The following is a 21,704-nucleotide window of genomic DNA, read 5'->3' as shown; positions in this document are numbered from 1 at the left end:
TAAATACGAACGAGCCACATACTTAAGCTACAAATAATACTGGTCTCCCGAAACCAATCAGGTTTAACCATTAGTACAATGCAATTTGTTTTTAACAGGTATATATTATTTCACCACATAAATATAATAATTACGTAAGCTCATTTAAGTTGTTCACCTAATTTCTTTTTAAGTTTTCGCTTTCCCTCATACCGTCGCGTGCTTGATGTTAGTTTCTAAGACATTTTTGCTAGAGATCTAACAATATTCGAACTTTAAACACAAAACAGCGTGTTATTATACGTTTATGGTTAAGTTAGGCACTCGATGTATTATGCGAATCGTCACAGTTGGCTCCGTTTCAGCTTAATTACATACTTGTATGTTACTTTGTGTACTAATTACTTTGAAATAACATACATACATAATTATATACACACACCAAAAACTTATGACAAAGCCAAAACAGCAGTATTTATTGTTCACAAATTTCGCAGAAGATTTTAACAATTGCAACAAATTAACTTCTACATTCACAACTCGATCTGAAACAGTTAACTGTTTTAGAGATTTTCTCAAACATCATAAAACATTTCAGAGCAACTGACAAACGTGCCTTACTAGCTTGTGATTAAGAGCAACTAATAAGATGTACACACACACACACCGATATAATTATTAATACGTTACCTTGTGAATGTAACTTAAATTTTTGAAATGTTTTCTACGCAAATTCATTTAATGTACAAAGTTTTAGGCTTAAGAATTTTAACGAGTAGTCTATTAAAATGTGGACAGCTTTTATACAATAATAGATATTTACTATTTAACCTACTGTGAAGTCTACTTATAAGGTGCGTTACACTAGCTAACCAAAAATAATTACGAAATTTAACTGTTTTTATTATTTAAAAAAAAAATTATTTTAATGAGTAAATATAAAAAGCAGCAAAAGCCTCAGCGTAATAAATTTTAAACATCTCAAACGCTCACGAATGTTTTATTTTATGCCAGTTTAAATCGACTAGCCAGATGATATCCATACGTTTGGAAACGCTAAATAAACTAATTTTTCGACTAACATTTAGTTTATCATATTTACAGACAAACCATTCCTCACACCAGTTATTAAGGAACAGATATTTTGATACAAGGTTTGTGATAAATAACAGTTTATGCACACGAGTCTGAAGGCACCATACAACATAATTCACACGTAATGTGATGCTACGTGCATCAACGTTACTTCTAAACACGTATTAAGTGCATGGCCGTCTTCTGCTCTAAAGTACAAGATCTAAGGTGAGAGGGTCCGGAGTAATATACGGATCTAAGGGTGCTGAGCTGCTCATCGAATGTCTGGACTTCAGCGTCGAGTCCAACGATCGTTTGGAGTCATTGAGATTTCTCCGGTGATTTCCATATATCACATCTCTATCATTTTCTTTAAGTCCACCCTCTAGGCAAGATTCCCAATCTTTCTCGTAACCTTTCTGTAACCCATATTTCTGGGCTGTTTTCGTGATCTTCTCAGCTTTGGGCTTTGATCTAATTTTCTCACCGCCGAAGTCGTTAAACTTTTTATCTGTTACAACTTCAGAGCCCGGACACTGATTTGTTGTTCTGTTGGTCTCTGTACCTGGACTATGGACGTGGGTATGAATAGAATCCGTTTCCTCCGCACATAAAACGAGATCGGACGAAACACTAACGTCAGTGGTCCAAGGTCCGGTTTGCTGTTCATTTGTAAATTTATCTTCACCAAACCCCTTTGGAAAATTACCGTTTTCTTTAGTAGGTCGTATTTGACACGGAAGGATAATTCGACCGTAGGTTTTCATTCGTCTGAAGGCATCATCTGGCTCAAATACAAGGTCCAACCCAGACCCTGCCATTTTCTCCTTGTATACAGTCTCGAACTCCTGATTTTGTTCATCTGTGAAGTAGTTCTTCCAATCTCCAATGATCCCTGGAAAGAACAAAATATTTTTAATTATAAAAAAAAATATTACTTTAGGTGTCGCATCTTCAACGTGTTATTGGTATAGCCAATAAAACGTTTATTGAAAGTGTTTTTGACTTTCCTAATTATAAAATGTTACACGGGTCACTGCTTGTTCTTAAGCCTTAATCAGACTCGATGCTCACCATTTTATTCGATATGTGATGTGGAACAATTTATCACTTTATAGGCCTATATAATATATAATAATTTGGGAGTTGCAACAAGTCGTAATATTTGTCTGTATGAACGTATAGTCGTAATGTATACACCAAAATCGTAATGGTTGGCATCTCTTGTAACAACAAGAATGTGTTAAAGAACCATGACGTGATGTCTTCGAGTGACAGAACTGCCGACACTGTAAACGTCTGAGGAGGTTGGGAATGTATGGCCGCAATTTAAAGTTCTGATAACTTGCTTTGACTTTGACAGGCGGACGTTGCGATGTAAACATCAATATCTGAACATTAGTAAGCATCATAATTCTGTCTTTGCGAGGGGAGATTCGACACTGCAGAAACGCCTTGGCTGGACAAAACAGCGAATATCTCAAACTCGGGAATGTTCTTTAAATCTTTCTCAACTATAACTACTCTTGAAGAATTAAAAAGTTGCATGAGGATAACCTCGATGAGCACATCTCCAATGGCCTTTGATTTCAAAAGGAGTTTGGTTTGAAGATGTTTCCATCCAAATGTCTCCAGAATACAACTTCCTTACTGACTTGGGAACAGCAAGCTCTTTTAATCCCTTTTAAATAAAAGATGGAGACATCTATCCTACAAATTTTTCAGAAAAGTAATGCATAATTAGAAATCGAAGTACAGGAGTTGTCTGTGTGTGATTGTTTTCCAATAATCTGGTTTTTCATTTTTATTTATTTTTTGTTGAATGAGGGTATCCATAATAAAGACTTTACATTTCAGTACTCACTCACCCCACCCACCAATGCCAAACAATGATAATGCAGCAATGCCAGGGTTTCATGAGTACTATACCCGAATACCAGCAGACACAACGTCCACAATACCCATTGAAAACGTTCAACACTGGTACGCAGTTGATCCTAGCTCAAGAGGGCCAGCCGACTAACCATGAGGAAGGGGGGGGGGCACCCAAAGCCGCTCGTCTGCAGGAATTCAAGGCCAAAGTGGTGTGTTAGGGGTTACCTCAACCAGCAGGATCCTTCCTCCCTTTCATGGGAGGCCACGCACGGCAAATACGTGGGTCAATGTTTAGATCCAAGAGAAGGTAAACTAAAAGTACAGAACCTTCTCTCTGGGAGGTCGGACTTACCACGTACAGGAATCCACATCGAAAGGTATAATTTTGGAACAGATGGTAGATGTTAGTTGTGAATTTAATACGAGATTCCTTCTGGATTATCTACCAAGCATGGGTGTAAGCCCGCTGTAGAGCAATGCATTTTAAAAGTGAACTACCTACATATCTCAGGACCGTTTTTGAACCTTCTCTCTCATCTGGCAGACAAAACTCCACCACAGATAAGAATACTGTGGAACACATGTCGAGATTTTAATAGAATGAACAGCCACCTGAACAATACAATTCCTGCTGCCATGCAATTATCTATCGATATCATGTAGACAATGCACGATCAAGTTCTGAAAAAGCAATGACCAAGGGCCAGTTGGCCTGGTATAACATCCACTTCCCTCAAAATGACAGCAAAATAATCACTGCTCTGTAGGTCACTGTTAACCCTCCAAGAGAAATGAGAGAAGAGTGAAGGAGAGCAGGTAGAAAGATCAATAGCAGTAAAAGACTAGTGATTAGGTGAATGAATGTAAGAACTAGTATTGAAGAGAGAAAGGTTGCGATCCGAGAGCATACGTTCTTCAGAATGAACCCTTTCATCAATATAAAGCACCATTCAACAGGGGATTATGTCCATTGATGTACCCCAGGCCTAAAAAGGAAGACGGTAGCTGTTCGATAGGAACATGAAGGTCTAATTGGTCATAGAATTCTCCAGGAGACAGGTAGAGAGAATAGTGATGGTACAACCCAAGGAAACACGGATGGCTATGGCCTCCAAGAGTGTGTCGAGTGGCAAAGACAGGGTGAGTACATGCTGATCAATCACCAGTGCCACCCCTCCATCGCACAGTCTGTTGTTCAGGTATAAAGCAAAATGCATAAATGTTTTTTTATTTTTTTTTTTAATTTCGCACAAAGCTACTCGAGGGCTATCTTATCTGTGCTAGCCGTCCCTAATTTAGTAGTGTAAGACTAGAGGGAAGGCAGCTAGTCATCACCACCCACCGTCAACTCTTGGACTACTCTTTTACCAACGAATAGAGTGATTAACTGTCACATTATAATGCCCCCACGGCTGAAAGGGCGAGCATGTTTGGCGCGACGGGAATGCGAAACCGCGGCCCTCAGATTACGAGTCACATGCCTTAACACGCTTGGCCATGCCGGGCCTACATAAATGTGACTGTATCGATAGGTTTCAGAAATGTTTCCTCAAAAGGAAAGACACAGAATCATGGGAATCAATTAAGTCCTTAATGTCATCTAGATTAGAATGCCAACCTAGACAGCTCCATTGTATTAGTGTGGCTATTTGAAGGAAGGAAATGTGGGTGGAGAATGTTTTGCTATATGACCACACCATTTTTTTGTTTTATTAGAATGAGGTCATTTGACCACCATAGATTCTGCCCTGGATCAAGTTGGAAGGTCTGTCTGTAGATGCTGATTACAGTGACTAGGGCAAGAATGAATGATCATTCCACATCTTGGGACCAAAGATAGATCTAAGCATACATCAGAAATCAGGGCTGAAGGAAGCGGAACCGAGCAATCACTGAAGGGAGTAGTGGGAAAAGAGACATGAGCAGGCAGGAACTTGTCATTATGCTTATCCAAAGAGGGCAAAAGACTGCATATAATTTAAAAACGACCCTTGTTGGAGACAAAGAAAAATCTTTATGCACTCATATTGAAGCAGTGTAACGTAGTGCAATAGCATATGTTCGATACAGAGAGGAGGACAATAACTTCTGAGCCTCAGGATAAATGTTGTGTATATTACCTCTTTTCCTTGGCCCACTTAACACAAGAACGAAAGTAAGAGAAGTGACATCAACTACAATTAACACAATGAAGGTCAAGTTTGCACTTGTAGGCATTAGGCATCATCGTCTTTGCCACTGCAACCAGCATATATCAAAGAGCCACAACATGACGGTCTTTGAGTGACCAAAACCACTGACTGAAAATATCCGAGATGTTTGGGAATATATAGCCGTACTTTACAGTTCAGATAACCCCCTTGATAGCAGCGGGTGGACGTAGTGGCGTAAACGTTAAAATTAGAACATTGGTGGGCAGCATAATTCTGTTCTTGCGAGGGAAGATACGCCTTATCGCAAAAACTCCTTTGTTGGAGAAACCAAGGAAGATCTCTAACTCAGTGATGTTCTTCAAAATACCTCTTAACATTACCTTCTTGTGACGAATACAAAGTAACATGGGGTGTAGTCTCAATGGGTGTGCCCCTAATGGGTGTCGAACGAAAGATGAGTTCATTGTACTTTAGCATTGATGTTTCCACCACGACGTCCCCAGAACATAGCATTTTGTTGGGCTTGGGAGAACCAGCAAATACCTCTATTCTCTTCTGAATAACTGCTGTTCAATCTTAAAGAGATGATCATTTACCAATGAGTAGTTTTTATCATTGGTACTTGGACTTGAGGAATCAATAGTCAAAGAAGAAAGATTTAGTGCTTACTGATCCCATACATCATGGAGCCCTAAACGTGGACATACTGCTGTGTCAAACAAGGACACTGAACCAATGTCAAGGTTTTAGGAGCATTATATCCAAACACCAGCATCATACAATGTCCACAACAACCACTGAAAACGTCCAACAGTGGTACTCAGGTGATCCTAGTCCAACAGAACTAGCCAACTGACACTGGGGAGGGGAATCGCAAGACCGCCCATTTGTAGGAACTCAAGGTCAAAGTGGCATTTTGGAGTTAGACCCCTCAACCACTAGGATCTTCCTCTCCCCATCAGGGGTTGCCACGCACGGCAAATACGTGGGAAGATGAATAGATCCCTGAAGATGTAAACTGAAAGTACAGAACTTTTTCTGATAGGTCCTCTCACCACATACAGGAATCCACTTGGGACTTCATGTGGAAAAAACAAACAGTAGCATCCCGTGTCACATCAGAGTTCAGCACTTGACACCATCTACAAATATATCAATCTTTATTTGGAACAGTAAACAATAACATTCAATGTCACATTACACTTCAGCACTAGGCATCAAGACAACACACATCAGGATCCACTTCGAACAACAAACAGTAACATCACATGCAACTTTAAACCTCGGAACAAAGCATAAAATGAAAATATATCAGGATTCACTTGGAACAAAAAAGAAAAACATCCTATGTCACATTAGCCTTCATCGCTTGGCATAAAATTAAAAAACAAGCCTTAGTTGGAACAACTAACAGTAACATTCAATGTGACATAAGACACCATCTGAAAATATATCAGGCTTCAATTAAAACAGCAAAGAATAACTTTCACTGTCATATTACACTTCATCACTAGCCATCATCTGAAAACATAGTAGGCTCACTTGGAACAAGAAAAAGTAACATCCAATGCCATATTAGACCTAAGCACTAGACATAAAACCCACTTCAACTTTCACTCCAACAAAACAGTAACATCCAATGTTACATTAGACCTGAGCACTGGACATAAAAACACACTTCAAGTTTCACTGCGACAAAACAGTAACATTCAATGTTACATTAGACCTCAGCGCAAGACACTATCTGCAACTAAATCAGGCTTCAATTGGATCAACAAGGCATAACGTACAAATATATCAGGCTTCACTTAGAATAAACAGTAACGTTCAATGTCGCATTAGACTTCAGCACTAGAAATCATGTGCAAGCACATCAGACTTCAGTTGAAATAACAAAGAATAACAATGTCTGATACGAATCGGCACTCTAGGCACAGTGTGAAAATGTATCGGGTTCCACTTGGAACTACAAACAATATCCCGGGCCACATTAGATTTGGGCACTAGACACTGGCTGAAATATAGCAGGCTTTACATGAAACAACAAATAGGAACATTTAATATCACATTACAGTTCAACACAAGATACCATCTGAAAGCATATCAGGCTGCAACTGGTAGAACAAAGGATAACATCCCTTGTCACGAGACTTCAGCACTACGCACAGCATGAAAATATATATCGGGCTTCACTTGAAACAGTCAAGAATATCATTCAGTGTCACATTAGGCCTCAACACTGGGCATCTCGTGAAAATATACAATGCTTTACTTGGAAGAATAAACAGTAACACTGAACATCACATTGACTTCAACAATAGAAATAATCTGAAAATATAACAGGCTTCACTTGGAACAACAAACAGTAATATTCAATATCACGTTGACTTCAACAGTAGACGTAATTTGAAGTCCTCCGCTGTTACAACAGTAAGTCAATGAATTTACAACGCTAAAATCAGGGGTTCGATTTCCCTGGGTGGACTCAGGATATAGCCCGATGTGGCTTTGCTATTGAAAAAAAAAAACACAACCACATACATACAATCTGAAAATATATCAGCCTTCACTTGGAACAACAAAGAGCAACATTTTGGTGTGCAACTTTTTATTTAGGTGATGTGGATGTGTTATTGATGCAAGTTCACTGAATACAGTTAAATACAGACATTTCAAGCAACGAATTTCATTCTTTTAATGCTAAGCAAAATACAAAATCACGAATCCCACAACAGCCTTTGATATTTGTGTCTCGTGGCAATTCGATCGCTTTTACCGTGAGTCAGGTGGAACTCCGACTGACTGTGCCAGATACGCCATTTTTCGAGTATCCCGACAAAAATACATGTTTATGTGTATCACGTTATTTCCCAAACGCCGACCAAAAACTGTTTACGCGTGGATCACTTCACTTCCTGTACAGCGAAGTCCTCAATTTCTATACGACCCACGTCATTTCCTTTATGGTGAGAACTTCTGATTAGTTGATTGGGTTTTGTCATTTTACCTTCTCCTGACAAGCAGTAAACAGCGAACAACGCGAGAATAAGTCGACCTTTACGTTAACAACGTTCGAGTTGGTTGAATGTTCTTACCTTTCCGCATGAACTTTGACTGAGACATGTCAAAGAAATCGGTGACAGGGAGTTGTTCCCTGTTCACCATGTTGTTGTTCTTCATCTGGTCGAAGGAACAGTGGCTAGCAATCGTTCTGATGGTCTCAGCAGGCAGAGGGTGGTCCAAAAAGGTAGCGATCCTTTCGACCATCTTTTCCAAATCCTGAAATATTAGAATTAACGAGTCTGTGAATAAAATTCCAACGAAATATCCTAATTCATTTACCTTATTTTTATGAATAAGATAGTTGGATTTAAATCACAAATCAAGTGTTAATATAGAAAGCTTGCGAGGACAGTTTCACTATCGCGACTTGACTACTGGTGGGATTTCGTCCTCGAACAATTACAGTTAGAAGAGGTTCTCGGCCAGTAGCAACACGAGTGGGAAGTTATACAATACGAACGCAATTTGAGTTATCTACTACATGAGAATTACTTTGAAATACAAGAATTGTTGAGCATTACCAGGTTCTAAGTCTGCATCACGGTCTCAGAAATAATGATAAAATTTGCATTATGAAAATTCTCACATGTACAATACCACTGGACATACCCTTCCAAATCTCCCGGTATTGAACACCCTCATCTACATCTCCCAGTACTGAACTCACTCTTTCAAATCTGCAAACAATGAACACCCTCTTCTCTTTCATATTTCCCAGTACTAGACCTCCCCCTTTCTTCTACACCTCAAAGTATTATACCATCTCTTCTATACTTTCCAATGGACATGGTTTCCAAGTAATTACAAAAAAAACAAACATTAGAATGCCAGGAGTTCGTTAACACAAAAGGCCAGTTTTTCAAGCATCATAAGGAAAGCTTTTTGGGTGTTTTGTTTTGTTTTTTTCCGATGAGGGTTTGAGGAGGCTACAGATTGTTTCTGGTACCATAGGAAGAAATAGATTCTATTTTATTCTTATTCAACTGATCTTAAACATTTTTATGATGTAAAACTATAAATGAATTATTTTGTACTATAAAGCTATACAAGTCCCTACGTTTCATTCATTTTAATCGTGATGTTTATCTTGTTTCTTGTAATAACTCGCAGCAAGCACGGCGTGAAATCAGGACTACCTTTTTGTAGTTGTAGAGAAATTTTATGACAGAGAACAAAGGTCACTTAGGGAGTATCAGGGCAGCTTAACCCCCACATACACGTCGCTGTGCTTTCCAAATGTTTTACCATTACGTTAAATATTGATGCTTAACCCTTCCAAAGACACAAAGAAACTTGTTGTTTTGAATTAAGCACAAACCTACACAATGGGCTATCTGTGTTCTGCCCACCAGGGGTATTGAAACCCGGTTTTTAGCGTTGGAAGTCCGCAGACATACCGCTGAGCCACTGGGGGCGCTAAGAAATTTGTCAAGCGAAGAGCAATTGTAAATAAAGTTTGGCCCCACCGACAATGGCCTTACTATAAAGATCGTATTCCCCTGGACATTATATATTACATAATTATGGAATTCGTTTGTCCCCCTCTTCCACCAAACGTACACAGACTAAGCAAGTCCACGTTCCACGCTTTTCGCCACCAAGCTAAAGGCTCTGTCGGTCCAAACACTTATTGTCTAACAACGTAAAAAAAAAAACAAAACGACTGGACAATAAACAGTAGAGGCAATATAAATGACTTACTGGTTACGATATCCAAAACTTACAGGAACTTTAAGGGCGCGCCACTGAATGAAGCTATAAAGATCGAAATGTTTCCGTCACACTTGATCTTATCTTTATTTTGACGCAGTAATGTCTACAAGTTTAGTAATGCAGTGCTTTTACTGTAGGTTCTTAGGAGGTACGACATTTAACAGTCCTGCTTCGAAACGAGTGATATACGCGGCCTACCAGTTTCTATATGAAAAAATAATGTAGAAAAAAATGCAATCACCGGATATTCCTGTGTGGTCACCCTCCCAAGTACTATCTTCGGGGATCGACGAGGACGACTTCCCCACCCCTTTATTATACCCTCTTCTTGTAGCTGAGGTATGAACCGACGTTTTCAGGTTAACACAACATTGTCTGTTACCGTTTAAATTACTTGTAGACATTATTTTACTACTTCGATATACCATTTTGTTTGTGCGATTGTATCACAGAAAGACACAACGACAGGAATTGACAAATTACAGCAAACTGATAAACGTCTTAGACAACCTCAAATCCCCCAAACTGGTAAAACATTCAAATTGTGATAATTGTACGAGTTTTGTGAAAAATTGGGTCTTTGAAACTAACACTCGTTTGAAATTAGCCGGGTGATACACTCCGAAAAACAATATTTCCAGAACACTATGGTAACTCTGATTAGCTCTCTTCGTAACAGCTTCATTGATGTAAGTTACAGAGAAGGAAGGATGCCTTTTTTTTTTATATATATAATTAACTGGGGATTGCATCCATTTACATTTAATATAATCGTACTGCATCATGGGGCTTATTTCAGCAAAGCATGTACACAAACCTTCACCAATCTTAACGTCCACCGCCATGACACTTTAGAACCAAGTTAGGCTTACGTTAATTTAACACTATCTTCAGTGTAACATTGTTGTTCTCGAGACGAGAGTTTACGAACACATTAAAGACTATTCTTATTCACCGCTTTTCTAGCAATTTATTATACATCTTAACTGAATAAGTAAAGATATTGTCTATATTAAACGTTTCACTAATTTCGTAAAGAACATAAGATGATTTGTTATTTCACTTTATGAAGTTATCGAAACTAAATTATGTTTTGGGTTGAAGTTATTTAGTAGATCAAGGTTTCTATATATTTGACGATTTTATTTCTGTATGATAAGTCTTCATGTGATAATTCTTAGTACCTTTAAGATTAACCACTTTAGGCTAAACTAACAAAAAAAAAAAAAAAGTTTGACTAATACGGCCAGATCACGTGACATGAGTTACCAAGTAGATAAACAGGTGACACTTAAGTAACACCAGTCTGTTTGTTTTAATTCATTTTCGGAACTTTGTTCGATATCGTATTTTTTTTTCTAACCTTAATACAGTATGAAAAACAAAACACTCACAATTTTCAGCTCTTCATAGGAAATAAAAAGAACTTTATCGGGATGATCCAGGTGAAATTTCCAGTAGGTCAGAACATGGTCAAACCACGAGCCATACACCACTATCCACAAAGGGAAATGCATGTTTAGAAATTTCAAACACGTGGACTTTCTTACAGACAAATATAACTAGCAAACACACATTTCGAACTGTTAAGACAAATCATACAGATTGCAATACGTTTTAAAAGAACTTAAAACTATACCTGTTGTTTGACTGCCTTTAATTCCAACTTAAGTGTAAAATTATCTTTAATATATTAGCGACTTACAGAATATTCAGCATTAAAACTGTTTAATTGCAATAGAAAACTACAAAATAATATGAAATACCTACTTAAAAAGTTAAGTTTTACCGTTGTTATATCTAACAGTAGATTTACTATCTACGTTACAAAAACCTGAACTACAGCTACTAGTGGTTTGTTTCACATTTTGTACTCAATATTCAACACGAGGGGCTATATGTTACAGGATAACACCACCACCTCCTGGGTTAAAAATTAAAATATTTTAACTTCTCTGTGTGTACCGGACACGGGTCAACTAATTGATCAGTGAGCGTGTCTTCTTGCAGGAAGAAAACTTGGCAGGTATTTCGGTTTAAATATATGTTCCCGGTGCTTAGGAACAGATGTAACTGTGGATGATCGGAAAATCTCTTTTCACCCTGTACTCGAGACTTGATTCACGCTACCCAAAAAAAACCCAAAAAAACCATGCGAACCCAGACAAACGATGAGTGTAAGCATCACAAGATTAACGCCCGCTAAGATCCATCAGGGCGGCAGGGATCCGTAGATCCCATGCCAATTTTTGATGTGGAAAAAGCGGGAAAACCAACTTTTACTAGATGGCGCCAATGATTCTTGCAGTATACCCAACGCGACTTCATTCGTAACGTTCCGGGACGGACGGTTGCCTCTCCAGTTGCAAAACATGCAACGGCACGAGACGTTTTCATTTCTAAACCCAAATAGTGTTGTTGCAGGTCACGTGCTCGAGGTGCTTTCTCTGTACAGCCCGACTTTGTGAATGTATGGTATTTTTGTATTTAAAGGTCAGGTTCCCTCGATAAGCAGATTTGAAATTTGGATAATAGTTCTGGTGTTCTGTTGAAATTGTAGCTTTAACTCAGAGTTTTAATATTAATATACAATTTAATTTTTATCTTGCATGATGAAGTATCTCACACTGAATTGGTGAAGGGGAAACCATTAAAAGGTCTATGCCAACTCACTCCCTTGTCAGTTTCACAAACACCATAATTTTACGTGCTCCTCAGTGGCAAAGTGGTGTTTCCGGACGTATGCCACAAGAAAGTGGGTGTCGCTACCCGTGGTGGGCAGAGGGCAGAAAGCCCTTTGATAGCATACAAGAATATTTAATAACGGAATAATATAAACAAACAAAACCGTGTTGTTTTTGTTTGTTATTTGGTACAAAGCTACACGAAGGTCAAGGAGACATAAGCTCACACTCGACAACGCGATACTATTCTGACCTAATCAGCTAGATAACAGGACTAACTGTTATTGTCTGATTCTTATAACACACCTACGGCCTTAAAGTGCGATGGATGTTTTTGCAGCAATAAAAAAAAAAAATTGGGGTTACAGCCCGAACACGCTGTTTGAATAAGTTTCGAATTTTAATGGAAAATATTTTAACAAGAAATTCATGGTTTTCGAAATGAATAGCAGCTTTGAAGACAGTTTTTACCAATAATAATAAAAAACCCAAAAAACTAAGGTTATATATGCAAACCAATGTTAATATGTTCATATACCAGCGTTGTGAATATGACACCTTCAAATATATAACAATAACAAATCTTGGTTGACGATTCTAAATATTCACCTTTTAATTATTTGGATGAAATATTACTTTGTTAAGGATACCACCACTAGGTGGTGTACGATCTCCGTACATGAAGTCTCAGCTTTGATTGCAGAATTAATGGCACCCATTACCATATCAGTACTATTTGCTTCTAATGTTACATTGTTCAGGTCGAACTTGAAAACCACATCACCTTTATCCCTGTTGGTGAATAAAACTTAGAATGACATGATCTGTGTTTAGAAAGTCCGGATTCCTGTGAGGTTTGTGGTTTTAACGTCGATAAGGATATAGTACGCTTTATACCGTAACTGATTAAATATTAAAACTATAGGTGGTCAAAATAGTTTATGGTTGGCGAACTCGGATTACGAATCCCAATACTTACGATTAACAGCCCAGTTTCGTAAAAACACACTCCGCACTTTTGGCCGTGCATGTGTTACAACAATTACGGTCAGTCGTTCAGAGAAGAGTAGCTCAAGAGCCAGCAGAGGGTACTACCGACCACATTACTTCCATTCTGGAGTCACGTGCTAGACAGGTACATGCAATTTTGCGCAAAAATTCCCAATCGATTAGTGAGTAGGTTTTCATAATACGTTTAAAACAACAGTCAACTATACTCTAATACAACAGTTTCCACTAAACATCGAAATGATGAACTATATTGTTCTCTCATATTATTATAACTACTACTACTACTACTTCGTGGTTTAATTGAAAGGATTGGCGTTAACACCTAAACACCGCTTTAGGCTTAACGTAACACTTAAACGCGTACTTTAAAGTTGTCACATTATTGTACCTTACGGAAAATGAGTGGGTATTCAGAACAATAGCTTCAACATACGTTGGACATATTGAATGATAAATATTACAGCATACATTCCTATCATAATAAAAGCATTTCATAAAGAAGCTTCGATATCATTAATAAATGTGCATTTTACAGACACACTGACACACTTTGGTATGCAGGACTATAAATGGAGCATCTAATAATATAAAAATTAAGTATTTCGAGAAATATATATATACAGGGTGTTCGGAAAGTCACTTTACACTTATACATTTATTTATTAACAGACATGTTTCAATATAGAATACAGGAGGTAAATATGAATGACAATTATAAACAATGTTGAAAGTGACCCCATTGGCATCAATACAGGCTTGGATCCTTCTTATTTTGTTTCTAAACACCGCTATCAATTGCTCGCTTGAAACAGACTGAATAAAATATGATTACAAAACTGCACAGTGACTTTCCGAACACCCTGTAGAATGTCAAAAACAAACATCTTAATGAAGTAACTCAATTATGATAATATAAAATTTTTTTTTTTTCTGTGACATTGAGAAACCACAGTTTAATAAGTTATCCATTGTTCAGAATTTACTGCGTTTGCATGTTTTACAATATACGTCAGAGTTAAACACAGTAACCAAAGCCCATTTTATGAAATCTTACTTCAATGGATGGTCCTTGTCGCTTAGCTTTCCAAACAGCGCTATGGCAATTAGAAGAATCTACACGTATCAGTAACATATGTTAGTTGTTGCTAACACACCTGCCATGATAAACATTGAGGTATATCATTGGTTGTAAGAAAAGTAAAATTCTATGTTAGAAAATATTTACCAAATCGTTGAGAGAAATAATTATAATTTATCGGATAAGTTATGTATCTCTCTTTGTGAGGAACGTGACATACTAATGTTATAAAACATCGGTTTATCACAACGCGTGATATATCACCTAACATTTTATGTTATACAACATCGTAATATATCAGTCGTTGCAAGAAACCTAACATATAGTGTGGTTCATATAACGCGTTCTTTGCTTTCGCAAGTTCTCGGTAGTGCTATGTTATAAAATGGCATAATACGTACAGTGTCCTTTAAGAAACAACGTGAGGAACTCGTCCCATGGTCCTCTGTAGTTGCCCAGAAACGTAGACATCCTGTGGTGGTGATAATACGAGACCGCGTTATCTTTAGGGTTCCGCACGACGTATATTATCTAGACAGTGAGAAAATTCTACTTAAGATATTTAAAAAACGGTACCAGTAACTTCTGGCCACAAATCATTTATCAAACCGAACTGTGTTCACGTAACACTTAATATCCACACACACACAGACACACAGAGAGAGATAAATATGTTACATGGAATAAACTTCGATAATTTAAAAAAATGTATGACAAAACAAATGACGGCGAAATACCAAGTAACTTAATTAACGAACACGAAAACGTTCCAGATAACAGCCCAATAAAGGGCCGTTATCCGAAACGTTAATTTAATTTGGTGTTTCACCGTTATTTTCGTATAAACGTGTATTTCTAAGCATTGTGAATAAACCATTCTCTCTAATATTCCCAACTATACACTCACGCTGTAAACCATGTATAGTAGAACCCCTCCTTCGATTTCCCACCCACGACAAGCCAAGCATACACAAATGTTATCCGCTACTATATGTAACCATTCCGATCTTTAAAAAAAATAAATAAATTCTATACCAACAAAATTACACACATTTGAAAAGAACTTTAAACTTAAGTAACAAGATTTTTGTTTAAAATGCTAATAATTTTTCATAAAATAAATATCAAAATATTTTAAAGCTTTGTACTATAAAGAAAAGTTGACATAGGTTGACGAAGTTTTTTTTTGTGTGTGTGCAAATGTTTACAAAACTTTACTTTTAACTTACTTTACATCGAGATTGCCGTAACTGACGAGGAATACAGTTCAGTGGTAGGTGGGTAGCCATGAGCCGGGGTGATTTAACTTTTCGGAGGAAACGGAAGTGTCCTATTGGTCGCCCGACTTCCAAATGATGAACTCTATAGAACAATAATTTATTCTGGACTTTTTTGGTATCTCCGTCATTAAAAATCAAAGAAACTATTTCTTCCGTCCATGTTGTACCTGCAACAAATATCCATAAATACAATACAACAAATCAGTTTATTCCGAACCCTTATGCCAGTTATAAAACATGTTTTTCTATTGTTTCGCCATCTTCCGGCGTTAAACATGCAATATTAAATTGTTTGTATTGAAAAATAAATCAACCAGCCAGAAATGTAAATACAATCAAAAGCTAAGCATATAGAATCCAAAAGACATTAATTAATAAGGCGAAACTGTCTAGAATACCATTATCCAAAAATTTCTGTCATAGTTTACATAATTCGTCAAATATATCGTGAAGTCAATCCCACAGGTTAAGCCTCAACCCCATGATCAAAGAATAAATCAAACATAATAAGATATAGTTCCACCTAAATATAATTATAAATACTGAGAAAGTGTTTACATGTTAATTTACGTTTATAATAAAAACTTTAATAACAATTATATATTTCTGCATTACAGTTTTTTTTAAACTAGTTTTTCTTGGCGAGAATAGCTTAAACAAATAAAACGGTTAAACAAGACATAACTTCTGCGAGGTTTATTGTCTGTATATTATCAAAGATTACAAACCTGACTTCGGGTAGGTGATGATAAATACGTCGTCAGGTTTTACTTCAAAATCTTCTAGGCCTTGCAAAATAGACGGAGGTACAAAATATCCCTGAAGTAACACATCTTTATAAAACTGTGCTTTAGGGATGGAACGAATGTACGCCACTTTAACAGGGTCGTTGTCGAGAAAGGGATATTTTTCTGCCGGTATCACTTGGTTTTCCTTCTCAGTCTTAGCCTTGCTTCGTGTAGCGTTAATAATACTGCTCAGTGGAGTGTTATACAAGAATTTCACAGACAGCATGGCTTCCAGCTGAAAATATTTCACCTGTCGTTTTACAGAAAAAACAAAATACAAACAATAAATGAATGAATAGTTTAGATACAGCGCGTTAATTTACCATGACTTTTTTTTTTTCAAAGACACTGAATGTTGTAGAGCAAAGTTAATTAGTTACCGACAAGAAAGAAAGCTTTACTAACATTAATACAAAAACACATCACTTATAAACATGTTTTAGACATTAAGAAATCTGTATAACATACGCTTTCACTAATACTTAAAAACTGTATGAAACGTCATCTGATCTATTTTCTGTCCTAACTGGCAGCTTGAAAGGTGGTGGAAAGATTGTACATTTAATGTAAGTTTCCCCAAATTTCTTCAGTCCAATTCTCTCAAAATCCAACGAGTCCAAAACAACCTTCTTGCATAAACCCGTGACCTCAACCTGGAAACACAGTTCTAGCCATAGAAACGCTGCTTGAACGTCGGAATTTACTATCATATGGCTTGCTCATAGTGAAGTGCCATTATTATAGAGAACAGCAGTCCTTTTTTTTTTATATAACTACCAGTTCTTCACACAATAAGATTTAATCTCATTTGATAAACGGCAAAATGAGACCAAATCTCATCGAAAAGTTCCAGATTGACTGCTCCCAATTCAAGTCCTAAATTTTAACTTTTCAAACTAACACACCACGAGGCAGGTTGGTAATATTTCAGTGTTTTATTTGTTGGACTTCGCCCGTCAGTCGAGAGTCATTCCCAATTTACTAAAAGGTAAGGCGTCTAGTCAACAACGCTCACCGCCAATTCGTGGTTCGACTAATGAAAACTGACCGTCACTGTTACAACGCACTCACGGTCCCGAAATACAGAACTCGACTTTTGTTTTGCCAGTAACAGGGCTTGAACCTCGGGTCTAAAGAACGCCACGTTAATCACTAACCCACGCTCATTTAAGTAATTTCATTGGATGGCACCTATCACACTTAGTTAGAAATTGTATAACCGCGTTAACGTTCAAAAGAAAAAGAAAAATCAACCAGAACCGTCTCGACTAACACAGCGAAACAAAACAAAAACTAGGTGGAATTTAAACCGGAAAGCATTTTATACCTTATTTTCCACCATTTATTTGTTTTTTTTTTTTTTTTACATTTATGTAACAAAACCTTTTAGAATTAATGATGCAAAGTATTCCAAGACAAACGAAATTCTTGCGCGTCTCTGGTTTTGTATATGAACAAGAATATAACCGAGGGATACTGCAAACTGCAACGGGCATCAAAGATAACGTTAACAGAGTGTCACAAGCACCTGGTGGCGTTGTTGTTGCTTTTTCCAACGATCGTAGGAGGCTAGAAGTTGTACATTATCTTTAAATTATAATGCTTAGAAAGGCTGAGAATCACATATATACATGTTTAGTAATTTGTGTAATATTATATCATGAATAATTATGGTAATTATATCTTTTCTTACTGGCCTATGATGTTTCCAATAACAATGGTGTTAAATAACCTTTTCACCAGTTCACGCTGGCAACTAGGCCTATCGCACAAAAACCGAGGTTACTTTCAGGACGCAACACAAAGCCTCAGTTGAAACTATACGTATAAATAATTTATTGGAATTATACACTTTTCTTACTGGAAGACCAAACTATTTCAGTTAATACTGCAATATTACATAACCAATTATAAACAAAATGCATCAGTAGCGTATTTGTTATATTATCAACGAAGTAACGAATCAAGTACCTTTTCTAACAATAATAACGCAACAATAATATATTCGTTAGAAATTATATCACAAACTACAGACGAAGCATTAACCAAATATTAAGACACCATTAATACTTGTGAAATAACGTAGTTTTATGTGTGAACTGACAGTGCATATTTTCCAACGCTGTATTTGTAATACACTTGAAATGGTAAGTAGGAACATTTTTTTTCTAATAACACAACAATGGTGTATTTTAAATGTCAGAACTTGTTGCATGTATATGCAAGTGAAAATTTAATATTAACAGAACAACGATCATCTGTTCCTTCGTCCCCTAACAACACGTTCTATTCTTTCATGTTACTTTATCTACTAAAACTACATGCAGTACAGACATGAACGACAGTGTAAACATCACCATTCAAGATTAGGATAACAATTTTTGATATGATTTTCCTCTCTTAATACTACTGGTATATTTCGTTTATTCAACCTCTGTAAAGTGCCCAATGTGGTCACCAGCGTCTGCCAAACAGAACACCATATTTACTTTTATTTGAATTTAGAAAAGGAGTGTTATTCCTGTTACTAGTTCACACAAAGTCTTATTTACACCAACAGGACACGTGCCATTCTCAATAACACTTGTAAAAAAAAAAAAAAACAATATTCCCCTCCATTAGTATTGTATATATTTTCCACACGGCATTAAGACAGTGCAGATTAAGACAATTTTGAAACGACTGAGATGCTGTGCACCTAGTGAACAAATTAGGTCCTTCGAAAGTGCTTTGTTAATTCGTTTTCAGCGCCAGCCACGTAGGTGGCTATTTGAACTATATACACGAAATATTATATGCGTTCTTTCCTCTCAAATAATACATGTTGTGATATCACGAGCGACTTGCTAGCAGTTTCTTTAAAGTTAAACCCGTTTTCCCATTTCGTGGGGAGCAAAAATGGATAGGTAAAGAAAGAAAGACAGACAAACAGTTAAGCAGGGATAAACAGATAAACAATAACAGAACTCACTTTAATCGTGATGTCCATGTAAAGTCTGTTTGCTAACATTTCATTCACAATGTTTTTTACAAAAATGAGTGAATTTCTCACCGCATATTTATCTATTTACCTTTACACCGTCTACCAGAAAGTCACTGTTCTGTGTGTGGATTTTTAATGCTAAGTTTTGAGGTTTGATCCCCATTTTATACATAGTGCATACAACCCATTATGTAGGTTTGCCTTAAGAAGACAACAACACTAAGATGCCTTTGTATCTACGCCGGATAAACCTTTATACGAAAATAAGTATCAAAATAATTCAACAAAAAAGAGGATCTGTCAGCAGCTGTTAAGAGAGAAAATCAAAATTTGCTTGTATTTTATCACAAACATTAAAAAAGAAAGAAAAACAATACAACAAAACTTAGAATAGCACGTTATTCGCCAGAGAGCGCAGTGAGTGTTTTATACGAACAGTATAGAGCGGGTAATTATTCGGAATCGATAGTATTACCATCGAGACTAAATCAATAAAATGTCCTCATCTCACTAGCTGTGGTAACCCCTCACTTACTGGATATTAGCGTTTGAAACTGTCTTTGGTAGTTTAATCATACCAAATTCACTCCACATACAAAGACAATTGGCGCTGTATCGCAGAGCAAATAAATTCTTTAAAAAATGAATTAAGGGTAGAGAACACCAGTTACAAATGCGTTACATGTAATGGATTATTTATAAAATAACAAAAACAATAAATACATAGAATAATACGATCGGAAAAAAAAACAACCTATTGAAAATTTTATGTAATGTAAATATATCATACGTAACTAAGAGATTACAATTAATCTTAACATTAATTACTTCCATATGACTACAAGTCTCCAACAGGACCTAACTTCATCACCTCTGTACAAATGATAAGTTACTGTCTTCACAAATCTGTACTACGTTATATATACCAGAGATTTATATACAGTCTCTGCTAGGTCCCAAACAAAAATTGTTAAATCATTAGTATTTGTTGTTTTAGTTCAGTTTTATTTACAGTTAACCAAAAATATTTTAAAAACTAAAATAAAAACATTGCGATATGAAAGGCTTCTCTCCAAGTTCTTCAGTTCAAACAATTTTTTTTTTTTTGTTAAGGCTACAATAATGGACCATCTAGCTGGCATCGAAACAAGATTTTTAGAGTTACAATCCTTTAATACTTACTACCGAGTCACCGTCATCCACTCTCACAATCGTAAAGTTACAATAAAAACTACAATAAAGCCCAATACAAGCACTTGTTCGCGGCTATTTCCGATGGAATACATATCCAGTCAATACAGAATATAGACTGTTCTTATCTCGCGTGACTCAATAAGGTCGGGTATTGTGAAGTCACTGAGAGACTTAAAACTGCAACCTCATCGTTATCACGATGATTCCTGTATGCCCTTCTATACCTGTACAGTTTTCTCTGCAAGTGTTCAACTAAAAGTAGGCTTTATTTGACTCGAAATGACACGTGCAGAAGAAGACATTAAAACGAATGTATGAAACTGTAGATTGCTATTTCTTCCTGGCTGTTACTATACCAGCTGTATGTAGTACAGGTTTGTTTTATCGTTTGTTTGTTTTTTTTGTCTCACGTAACAACACTCATGGAAGGAATCCTCAATAGTCGAAGTTGTAATTATATCTCAAATCGGTGAAGAGATAGGGATACGAGCTAAAAGTTTGTACTTGAAAAACAAACAAAGGAACAACAGTTCAGAGTCGTCTTATGAGCCACTACGCCGCGGCTACAAAATACGAGAGAGTAAAAGTAAAATAATAGTCACCAGTCGGTGTTACTAAACCACTTGTTGAAAGGCACGAGGTTAATAAATATTCAGTGCATGTGTCAAGTTTATAACAGGTACATTAGCGTGAAGTATACCATGTTGCTATAGCAACAAAAATATTGAATGCCAACGTTTACGATTGGCTTTCTTCATCACTAATTGTTTCCTAACTTTTTAATACAAAACAGTACAATAAAATTCATTACTGCTTTTTTAGTAAACAA

General features: G+C 36.7%; 1 protein-coding gene across 9 annotated transcripts in view; it reads right to left on the bottom strand.

The window, feature by feature from the left end:
• Positions 1–428: 428 nt before the first annotated feature.
• LOC143226696 (sulfotransferase 1B1-like) overlaps positions 429–21,704 on the bottom strand; it is a 38,042-nt gene continuing 16,766 nt past the window's right edge. For 3 of the 9 annotated variants that reach the window (XM_076458018.1, XM_076458017.1, XM_076458021.1), the window contains exons 2-7: positions 16,639–16,948; positions 15,860–16,077; positions 15,032–15,161; positions 11,252–11,352; positions 8,177–8,360; positions 429–1,948 (exon numbers count right to left, since the gene is read on the bottom strand). In XM_076458018.1, coding sequence (XP_076314133.1) covers positions 1,263–1,948; positions 8,177–8,360; positions 11,252–11,352; positions 15,032–15,161; positions 15,860–16,077; positions 16,639–16,924 — 1,605 coding nt within the window. In that variant the 5' untranslated portion in view covers positions 16,925–16,948 and the 3' untranslated portion in view covers positions 429–1,262. Of the gene's footprint in view, positions 1,949–8,176; positions 8,361–11,251; positions 11,353–15,031; positions 15,162–15,859; positions 16,078–16,638; positions 16,949–18,391; positions 18,517–20,863; positions 21,077–21,704 lie in introns of those variants that run through there. The other 6 variants (XM_076458024.1, XM_076458022.1, XM_076458020.1 and 3 more) reach the window with 5 other exon arrangements.

Source organism: Tachypleus tridentatus, chromosome 9, assembly GCF_004210375.1.
Source record: "Tachypleus tridentatus isolate NWPU-2018 chromosome 9, ASM421037v1, whole genome shotgun sequence".
Taxonomy (NCBI): domain Eukaryota; kingdom Metazoa; phylum Arthropoda; class Merostomata; order Xiphosura; family Limulidae; genus Tachypleus; species Tachypleus tridentatus.
This window is presented reverse-complemented; position numbering and strand designations above follow the sequence as displayed.